This window comes from Brachyistius frenatus, unplaced genomic scaffold (genome assembly GCF_029030835.1).
Source record: "Brachyistius frenatus isolate BFR_SWC_R1_liver_20210118 unplaced genomic scaffold, ASM2903083v1 Contig_216, whole genome shotgun sequence".
Lineage (NCBI taxonomy): Eukaryota > Metazoa > Chordata > Actinopteri > Embiotocidae > Brachyistius > Brachyistius frenatus.
In genome coordinates this window covers 324,046-335,000 of record NW_027210815.1, presented here as the reverse complement: position 1 = coordinate 335,000, position 10,955 = coordinate 324,046, and the positions used below count along the sequence as shown (strand labels likewise).

General features: G+C 44.1%; 1 protein-coding gene across 3 annotated transcripts in view; it reads left to right on the top strand.

Moving 5' to 3' along the window:
* The window catches only part of LOC138633347 (transcription factor COE3-like), a 135,270-nt gene extending 125,203 nt beyond the window's left edge, over nucleotides 1-10,067 (top strand). For 2 of the 3 annotated variants that reach the window (XM_069719523.1, XM_069719522.1), the window contains exons 14-16: nucleotides 1,836-2,018; nucleotides 5,322-5,411; nucleotides 6,118-10,067. In XM_069719523.1, the coding sequence (XP_069575624.1) occupies nucleotides 1,836-2,018; nucleotides 5,322-5,411; nucleotides 6,118-6,149 (305 nt within the window). In that variant the 3' untranslated portion in view covers nucleotides 6,150-10,067. The remainder of the gene's footprint in view (nucleotides 1-1,835; nucleotides 2,019-5,321; nucleotides 5,412-6,117) is intronic. The other variant, XM_069719525.1, reaches the window with a different exon arrangement.
* The last annotated feature ends 888 nt before the right edge of the window (nucleotides 10,068-10,955 follow it).

Below are 10,955 nucleotides of genomic sequence, written 5' to 3'. Positions count from 1 at the left end.
ATAATAAAAATAATGTCACGGATGATAAAGTCTTTAAATATCAGAATGTAATTTTGTAATTTAAAAAACAACGACAGCTTTTGATAAACTTTTTAAAATTTCACATATTTGTAGCTGACAAGTTTTTAATATTCTGATTAGTTTGAATCAGACTTGATCAACTTGTTTCACCTGGAAACAGATTGACGACACCAACGTCCACATAAAAGTGAAAAAGAAACTGAGAAATAGTTTCTTCCTTTAGAGGTATAAACTGTTTACTGGTGATGATTTCCAGAAGTGTTCCTGAGCCCGAGCGTTGGGCTGGTTGTTTTTAACAGGGAGGAACGTGTGTCTGTAATCCAGACCAGCCGTCAGACCCTGAACGTCACATCTGTGTCACATCATCACGGAGCCCATAACTCCCAGTTCTGACTCATTTCTACCAAATCCCAGATTTTCAGAAGGATTTACAACCTGTTCAACACGACTTCCTGCGAATCTTCAGCTTAAATCAAACAGAACCAGGACGGACGAGACGATCTGTCCGTTTCCAGACGTGAACCTGAGAAAGTACAGCGGTGAAGACGATACAGCTAAAAACTGGGACTTTATTACGCAATAATTTATGAATTAGAAAGCTTCAGGAAAAGTCTAAAAACTGGATCAGAGACATTTTTAAGACTCGAGTAACGATGAGAAACAGGTTTCAGGTTCTGATGTCGATCCGACTCAACGGTTTGAACCTGAATTAAAGGAGCGTTCTTCACTTTACTCACAAACTGACCGAGTTTCACCTGCTGACGGTCGATCAGCTGATCGACAGTGACGGCCGCCGTGTTTCCGGTTCAGAGGTCGGAGGCCGTGATCCGTGACTCCGCCCCCGGCAGGAACACGGCGGGGCGTTCGGGTGCGTCTGTTCTTCGTCACTAAAGAAGCCTGCAGCTCTCGGCCGCTCCCTCTCTGCTCTCCTCCACATGTGTTTCCCATCGGCCTCGTCCCCGGGCAGCGCTCCATCACGCTCCGCCTGGGAATTGCGTTGGCCCGAACCGGGAAGGGGGGCGGGGGGAGGGGGGTGGGTGGAGTAATGTGCTACTTGGCACTCTGTTGGCTCGACTGGACTCGAGGTCGGTGGGAACTGGGGAGCCTCCAGAGGGGGTCAAAGGTCAGGCTGAGCACTGCAGGGAACATCGGTATTCAATGCATCTTGGAGGGGGGGGGGGTGTAAAGGTAAGTGCAGCTGGGAGGTGAAGAGATGAAGGGCATGCGTGATGATGTCACTGCTGAGGTCACGGCGAGACAAAACCTGCAGCATCGTCTCCCGGCAACAACGTCGAGGAGGAAGTTCTGCGTTTAAAATCCTTCTGCAGTAAAAGTCCAGAATTATCAGCAACATGAAGTTTCAAAATAAAAGTCGTCATCCTGCAGTGAACTGTGACTTTAAATAAGTTTAATCACAGTTCACTTCAGGATTATAACTTTTCATCAGTAACGTCACTTTAAAAAACGTTTTGCTTGTTGTTTGTTTGCTTGTTGTTTGTTTGTTGTTTGTTTGTTTGTTGTTTGTTTGCATGTTAGGTGTTTATTATTTGTTTGCTTTTTTGCACCTCTGTGATGTCATTTTGAGAATTTGAAAAATTTCAATTAAAAGTTAATTTCCTCTGAAATGTGGAAAAGTTCAGGTCTAACGTTAAAGTCTTAAAACCATTGATCTGAACTCTCCGTTTCCATGGTAACCAGTTAAAATAAAGGGGAATCTGTTGTTTCTTTTTTATAAAAAAAAAAATGTCTGCGACCGTGTTTGAATGTGTTGTATTTTGGGTTTGACCTTCGTTTGACCTCGTCTCCGTCCTCAGGTTACTCTCGTAACTCCAACAGCGTGTCTCCTCGCGGCTACGTCCCGAGCTCCACCCCTCAGCAGTCCAATTACAACACCATCACGTCCACCATGAACGGCTACGGCGCCGGGATGACCAACCTCGGCGTTCCCGGATCCCCGAGCTTCCTCAATGGCTCCACCGCCAACTCTGCTTACGCAAGTGAGTGCCTTTCAAAATAAAATGCAAAACACCAAAACCCACTCGTCCCTCGAGAGGCGGCCGGCGGTTCGTCTCCGACGCACTTCGCTGTTTATCACCGAGAAACTTTACGACGCTCCGAATCGGAAAACGATCGTTTTTTCAGAAAAATAAATTGCGCTGCTAAAATCTGCATTTAGTTGTTTGAAAGTTCCACTGAAAGGAGTTGAAGCATCAGCTGTGAGTTCTGAAAGGAACCGACGTGTCAGCTAAAGTTAACGTGGCTCTGAAGGGAGTTGAGGAGGTTTATATCAGTTCAGATGTAGACGATGAAAGCGGGTTTGAAGTGTAACCTGAAGGGGGCGCTCCGATCAGGTGCTGAAGTGGATCTTCCTGAAAGCAGTCGATGTGTCGTCTGACGGTCGGTCTCCGTTGAAGCGGATGTTTTTCACACGCAGGACATCGACGGTTTTTACTGAAAGCAGTTAAACTGTCGGCTTTTAGAATACGAGACGTGAAGATCAATTCAGCCGAACGACGTTTAGGAAGACGTTCGGCTTCCTCCACAAATAACCGAGATTCCAGCGACTCCGGTTTGATGGTGTTTTAATAACGCCGACTGCGTGTCGGCACGACGACGAGGAGCAGAGCGGTGACGGTGAATAACGGCGAAGCGTTGGCGCCGCGGGAGACGAGCTGCGTTCAGAGTCGGCGTGTTGTTGAAGGAACTCGCCCGCGGTCGGATGAGCAGGTGTTCGGAGCGCCGAAGCCCGAACGAGGCCGCCGGGAACGAATCCGTTGTTTTGGCTTCGGAATCAAAGAACTCAGCGAGTCTCAGCGAGACTCGTTTAGAAGGTAGAAGCTCAAACCGTCTCCGTGCCAGGTGATGCTGTCGTCCCTGGCAACCAAACAAAAGGTGGGCTCACATCTCGCCTGGCTGAGCTACAGTTTCCCACCGCCGAGGGTCTGAGTGTGTGTGTGTGTGTGTGTGTGTGTGTGTGTGTGTGTGTGTGTGTGTGTGTGTGTGTGTGTGTGTGTGTGTGTGTGTGTGTGTGTGTGTGTGTGTGTGTGTGTGTGTGTGTGTGTGTGTGTGTGTGTGTGTGTGTGTGTGTGTGTGTGTGTGTGTGTGTGTGTGTGTGTGTGTGTGTGTGTGTGTGTGTGTGTGTGTGTGTGTGTGTGTGTGTGTGTGTGTGTGTGTGTGTGTGTGTGTGTGTGTGTGTGTGTGTGTGTGTGTGTGTGTGTGTGTGTGTGTGTGTGTGTGTGTGTGTGTGTGTGTGTGTGTGTGTGTGTGTGTGTGTGTGTGTGTGTGTGTGTGTGTGTGTGTGTGTGTGTGTGTGTGTGTGTGTGTGTGTGTGTGTGTGTGTGTGTGTGTGTGTGTGTGTGTGTGTGTGTGTGTGTGTGTGTGTGTGTGTGTGTGTGTGTGTGTGTGTGTGTGTGTGTGTGTGTGTGTGTGTGTGTGTGTGTGTGTGTGTGTGTGTGTGTGTGTGTGTGTGTGTGTGTGTGTGTGTGTGTGTGTGTGTGTGTGTGTGTGTGTGTGTGTGTGTGTGTGTGTGTGTGTGTGTGTGTGTGTGTGTGTGTGTGTGTGTGTGTGTGTGTGTGTGTGTGTGTGTGTGTGTGTGTGTGTGTGTGTGTGTGTGTGGTGTGTGTGTGGACTGAACACCGCCACGCATTGATCACCTCCCTCCTCCTCCTCCTCCTCCTCCTCCTCTGACTGACTGCCCCCCCTCCTCCTCCCCCCCCGCCCCCCTCCACTAACCCCACTAACATCCTCACCGCATCATTCATGCATTCACGCTTTGGGCCGAATCCATTAACACGAGCTGAACGAGGAGCAGAACAACAACAGGGAGGAAACGTGAGGAGGAAGAAGCAGCCGACCAGGACGGCCGATCGCTGTCGGCACCGAGCGATAAATCACATTTACATTCCCCCGTTTCATTTTACAGTTCCATCTTCAAATGCTGTCCTCCGATCGTTTACAGACTCTGTGCACTCTGTGGCTCTTTAAAGGAGCGGGTCAACGTTTCAGCGACGCTCTGAGGAGGCTGCGGGGATTAGCGTAGCTTAGCATAAACACTGGCAGCAGGTGGGAACTGCTAGCGTGGCTCAGAGTTAAAACACCTCGCAGCAGCTCAACAAGTTTATTTAATCTTTAACATTTTACGTTAAAACAGTTTGGTTTCTAGGGAGTTTCACGACGTCTTCCACATTTATTTACGAAATCTTTTGTACATGTTTTTTTTTGATTTTGGAACATTTTGTAAAAAGTTTGTCAAAGTTTTTTTTAAATGTTTTTTTTTTTTTAAATGATCAAAGAAAATAAAAGAGAACTTTTTTTGATGTGCTAATCGCTGGAGATCACGAGGTGATCGAAAGCGCCACGTACGTTTAGTATTTTTATAACTTCTGGAATCTGAAATATAAGACCTGGAAACATCTTTTTCAAGACAGCTGATGAAGATCAAGTGACGTGACTGAAAGCTCCAGAACGTGAAACAGCAGTTACTTTTCTGTTTTTTGTCTTCAGTAAAAAACATTCCCACTTTTTAAAACTCAAGAACTCAGAAAAATTTCCCAAATAAATCTTCTTGAAACCAAAACTAAGATTTTTACGGTCAATATTAAATAAACGTGTTGAGCTGCTGCAAGGTGTTTTAACTCTGAGCCACGCTAGCAGTTTCCACCCGCTGCCAGTGTTTATGCTAAGCTAAGCTAACCCCTCCTCAGAGTGTCGCTGAAACGTTGAACTGCTCCTTTAATCACAAATAAAATAGAATAAAACTGTTTCATGTATAAAACAACAAAAACAAGAGACGAGGGGTTTATTTAATAATAAACATTTTATAACATGTTATCACACACGCACACACACACACACACACACACACACACACACACACACACACACACACACACACACACACACACACACACACACACACACACACACACACACACACACACACACACACCTGTACGGTCGGTGTGGGCGGAGCTCTCAGGTTGGTTCATTTAAATCGAGTCCTTCAAGTTATGGATCAACTTTGCCGGCCGATGGAGCCTTTCTGACCTTCGGCCCGATGTGAGGCAGGGACCCATTCCTCCTCCTCTTCCTCCTCCTCCTCTTCCTGCTCCTCCTCCTCCTCCTCCCTGCATGACTCACCTCATCTCCGTCCGATCACTCACCTCCTCCTGTCCGTCTGCCTGCTCGTGACCGTCACCTCATCCGGGACCCCCCCCCCCCACTCATCTTCTTCACCTCCTCGTCTTCCTCTGCTCCCATAGGCCCTTATTCATTCTCTCCTGTCCATATGGTTTCTGCAGTCAAACAGAAGAGCGCCTTCGCCCCTGTCGTGCGGCCACAGACCTCCCCGCCCCCCACCTGCACCACCACCAATGGCAGCAACCTCCAGGGTGAGCATCCCACCCCCCCCCACCCCTCCTCCCACCTGTCAGCACCCCCACCCCTCGCTGTCCTCCCGTCCGGTGTCGCTGTGATGATGATGTTCTTCACGTTGCTTCACATTCGGAGGTCAAAGTTGATCCATAACTTCGGGGAATCCAGATTTTAAAGTCCATCTTCCATCCTGACGGCTCGTTCTGCTTTTAATTAACTTTTATTTTGAAAAATTGTTTTTAACCGACTTCAGAGAAATCTGCCTTCTTTTTGAATGAACTCTTATTTTGAAAAATATCAGGTTGAACAAACGGATCGATATCTTTTCAAATCACCAAAATATCCTTTATTTAAACACACCTGTTAAATGTGCAATAATTTGAATGGACCCTGGTTACTGTGTGCTGTTCTTCTACATCTTATTAAATTATTAATAATATAAATCCAAACATGTAGAGAAGCTGCTGCCGCTCAAACTAAGGCTGGGACCCCGACTTCTAATATTTCCATCCTGATAGGAACTTTAATTCCATAATAATGTTTAAACTGTCGGTCGAGAGGATTTTAAGAAGTTAAAATGGTGTTATAGGAAACTTTTATTGAAAACTTGATCATTTATTTCATGTAAATCAAACATTTTAGGGCTCAAAATATTAAAGTTTGTCAATTATTGTGCAAATTAAAGAAGAAGAAGAAAACAACTGAACCTGTGTTGTGTTTCAGCCATGGCAGGTCTCATCGTGCCCCCCATGTGAGGAGGACTCCCCTCCCCCCCCGCCCCCCCGAACTCCAGCACTAACCATCATCCCTCAGACCGACCGACCCACAATCCACCGCTGCACCGGAGGAACCTTCATCCGCTCCTTCACCCTCCTCCTCCTCTTCTTCTTCTTCTTCTTCTACTTCTCAGCTGTCTGCCGCGGCTGCAGGTTCAGGCAGCGCTCCCTCAGAGGTCAAAGGTCGGGGAGCAGAGCGTGAACTGCGTGGGGGCGGGAGGGGGGTTATTAAACAGTTTAGTTTGACTTGAAAAATCTACGGAGACTGATCAGGTCTCAGATCAGTTTGAACCACTGTGAGACAGGAAGGAGGCGGAGCTTCGGTCCACCGCGAGCTTCGGTTTTATTTGACCAAAATTCAGTTTATGATCAAATCTGACAAAGAAAAGCAGCGAATCTGAAAATATTTCACATCTTTTCATTCAGGTCTCAAAACAGAGGCAGATTATTTTTGGTGTTTTTTGCTGCTCCAGCAGATTTTGTTAACTTTGACGTAACAGATGTCGTCGTTCGGCTGCACATCGTTATTATCGGAGCGTGTTTACGATCCGTCATTAAATCAATTACTTGATTAGTTATTCTGCAACTATTTTGAAAATCCATTATTTGCATTTTTCAAACACAAATTATCACAAATTTCCAGGTTGCAGCAGATTTAACGTTTTTCTTTGTCGTGTTTCATCGTGAACGGAATAATAATTTTCCGATATTTCATTAGTAAATCAATAATCTGCAGATCGATCACATGAACGTTGTCATTAGTCGCCGTCGTACTTCGACTCAAACCGCATCACGTTTAGAAGTTTTTCAGTTGTTGATTATTAACATTGAATCAGTTTGATGTTCGTGAATATTGAGTTCAGACGTTTAAAATCATCCTGGATTCAAATGGACTTCTGCAGATTGATTTTGTTCCTTTCACGTGTAATTTCTGCAGAAATCATCTCGTACAGACGTTAAACTGAGCGAACGCGTTCGCAGCAGCTCCGGACGAAACGTCGGATACGAAACTTTCGTTAAAACGTCCGGAACGTCGCACAGCAGAAAATACTCACGTTAACATTTTTAAACGTATTCAAGCTGAAATATATTTCACACATTCAGTTCACGTTAAAGTTACGGCATCAGTCGTCTGTAACGGGAACATGAACTAAACATCAGCGCAGCGGCGGATCTGATTGGCTGTGGAGGGAACAGAAGCTGATCTGATTGGCTGTGGAGGGAACAGAAGCTGATCTGATTGGCTGTGGAGGGAACAGAAGCTGATCTGATTGGCTGTGGAGGGAACAGAAGCTGATCTGATTGGCTGTGGAGGGAACAGAAGCTGATCTGATTGGCTGTGGAGGGAACAGAAGCTCTCGGTGGACCTGAAACCAGGAAAAATCACACTTTTCAAAACTTTTTTCAAATCTGGAAAAAGCATCAGACGGTTTCCAGATTTTAAATCCTAAATCTCCCTCGAAGCCCCCCGAGGACCAAAGTCTTCAAAACGAGCGCTGACGAAGCGTTTTCCATTCTGTACCATAGCTTTCAACGACGTTTGTGTCTCTTAATCTGAAAAGGAGGAAGATGCAGTGATTTTGTAAAGAAAGAAGGAAACATCCCGTTGAGGCCGCCCGACGCTTTTCAGTTCCCGTTTTCTTTTGTTTGGACGTCTCTCATTTTAACTCCAGTACGATAGTTCTGTTTCGCGGGTGTGTCGAGTGGTAGATTTTAACCAGAAAAAGCTTGCAGCAGTTTTATTCACATTTAGGTACCAGATTTTCTTGTTATTCTTCTGATTGTGCTTATTTTATATGTATTTATAAAGTATGTTTTGGGGAGTTCCTTTTGTGATTTAGGCCTGAATGATAGTCTCAAATATATATGTAAACACATTTGATGTCTTAATACCTTTTAGATATTGTAAAAAGAGTGAACAAGTGAGAGGAATTAACCCTTTTGTAAAATCAAAAAATGGTCATGACATGGTCTCCCTGTTTTTGAAAGCAGGACGTAAAACGACGCTTTCATCACTTTTGTATAAAAATGCTTTTCCGATATTTAACTTTTTGTAAACAGCATCATTTGTGTTTCCCCTGGTTCTTCTCGTCCTTTGTGTATTATTGTGAAATGTATAATCATGGTTATTTCTTAATGCACTATTTTTGTTGGGGCACCTAATAAGAGCAATGCATCTTAGCAAAAAAGAAAAAAAAGCTAAAAGTGAAAAAAAAAGATGAAAGCTAGAACGATATGCACCGATATGTTTTTTTTAATTTTATGCCATTCTGAAATGGCAAAAATCCTTGTCATGTGAAATTTTTATATTTCAGAAACTTATAACGTCATAATATTCCACCGCTCTTCCTTTTGGTTTCGGTGTTTAGAAAACGATATTTTATCCATCTGAATATTAGACCCGATTCTAGTCTTTGTGTTTTTTGGTGAGAATGATTCATACGATTTAAAAACAGGCAGCAGATTTTAAAACCACTCCGAAAACGAGTTTTTGTGTCACTGATCTCAAGGAAACTTCCATCGATGTTGGTGTTGTTGTTGATGGTGCTGTTCTCGTCGTCGCACACAATCTGGATCATTTACTTATGCAACTGTGCTCCTGTGCTCTGATGCAAGCTCGCCTTCCACGCTGGCCTGGAAACATGAAAAATTCAAACAACAAAGAGTCGAGTTCGATACCTTACGACTGACCACAATTCAATACCACGTCTTCTCTTTCTTTTTATCGCAGGTGGTTTTTGTTTGACGCTCCAGTTAAACTGAGAACTTTTGTGTCCCTCAGGTTCCTCAAAATGTACAAAAGATCCCGAACTGAAACAGCTCAGTTAGACTTTCAGTTGCTTGAAAAACGTTTAAGGTAAAATTCAGATTTTGTTGTTGTGTCAAACAGCGCCCCCAAATCACAAAGGGAGGTATTACAACAAAGGGAGAAAAAAAACTGGAGACGTATTTATTAAAAGTTAACTCGAGAAATAACTACAAAATGATGTAAAAATTACATCAGCGTGTCGCTTAAAAAGTTTTAAGAACTTACGAGAAAATTCGCTGACTTTTATCAAATCCTTGTTTTGCAATTATTTACATTTATAAAACCTGAACTTTTATAGTTACGAGACAAAGTGATTATGTGAAATAAATCGTATAAAAAATAAATAGCTGCAGATCTCTGAGAATTCGAAGGAAACGTCTCCAATTTTTTCCTTTTCGTGGGACATTTTATGTTTAAGGACTGTTGAAGAAAACGATTTCCAACTGTGCTGAAGAAAAGCAAAACATCTGACATCCCTTTAACTCTTAAAAAAATCTCTAAATTTCTTTGCCATCAGAGCAGAAGTGAGGCAGCAGTCTGAAGTCTGGACCATTAAACTTTCTGACTTTATGCAAATCCAGCAGCACCGACGGAAACGTTCGGTCGCTGCTCAGCGTCGCCGTCGTGTCGCCCAACATCCGTCTGGTGTCCTCGGGAAAAGCCATTTTTCAGTTGATGGAATGAAGCCCGGGCGAAGCCGAACCTCTCACTTCACATCGACACGTCAAGCAGCTCGTTTTCTTTCTGTTTCTGTCACAGTCGTAGAAAGTTTGCTTCTCACCGTCCTGGTTTTCAGATGCGGTTTTAAAATTGACAAATATAGTTTTTTCAATGTTTTACTTCAATGTGAAAGAGGGCAGAGGCACTGCATCTTTGTGAAATATGAAATATATCATCAAAGTATATCAAAGCACAATGTTTAATTAATGTCTTTAGAATACGAACGGGGGGCGACACCCCGGGTCTTTTCTTTTTCTGTCTCTGGCCATGCTGTAAATAGATGCATGTCTTTTGTTTTCTGTTTTTTTCCTGTGATCCAGTGCTTTTTGTACAGAAACAGTCTAATAAAGATTACATTTGGCTTGAAACTCTGGCTGGCAGACGTCTGTTGGTGTTCAAATCAACTTTCACAGGAGCAGAAGAAAGAAAAAATAATGTACATAAATACATATCACAATTAATAAAGTAATTAAATGTATAAATACAAAGAATCCGTCACCAGCTGGTGTTCCAGTAAACCAACATTAAACCTGTCAAACAAAAATGTCCAAAATGTGAAAAGAAAGTCATGTCGTCCAAAGTATTAAAAAAATGTCGTCCGAGATGTGAAATGTACCCTGGAAGACCCAATGTAGTTACCATGGAAACATGGTCGCTGCTAACTGAAGGTCCGAAGGCTGGGATGGAACCTCCAACCTCCAACCACTCCACCACTGTGATACCTCGTAACGGTCGTCTGTCCAAAATATTTAAAAAAGCCATATGACAGCTTGTCGTCTGTCGGTTTCTCATCAACGATCTCATTGGACAAAGGAGACGCAGGTTTTCCTTCATAATGGGAAATAAATAGAAAATAAGAAGAAACGGAAGCGTTGGCGGTCTTCATAAACAGATATGTTCTCTATTCTGGGGGGACATCTTGGTAGTTTCTCAGTAACCTCCAGCAGGAATCTCCAACCGAGATCCAGCTGGTGATGAAACTGTTGGCGGCGGATCGAGAAGCTTCTGACGGACGTTCAGAGTCGATGTGAATCCATCGGTCCGAGTTGAGCGGCAGGAAGAAACATCACGACCACAGAAACACAACGGGATTCAGGAGGCTCCGGAAGACGGTCGGGAATCCTGCTGGAAGTCCTTCAAAGATTCTGTCCCGGTTCTGAAATTAATTACACGAGTTTACGTTGAGCTTTCAGACACTCGACACGTCTGTAAACCGGGTCAGAAGACATCTTCGATAAAACATAACCGGGAGTGCC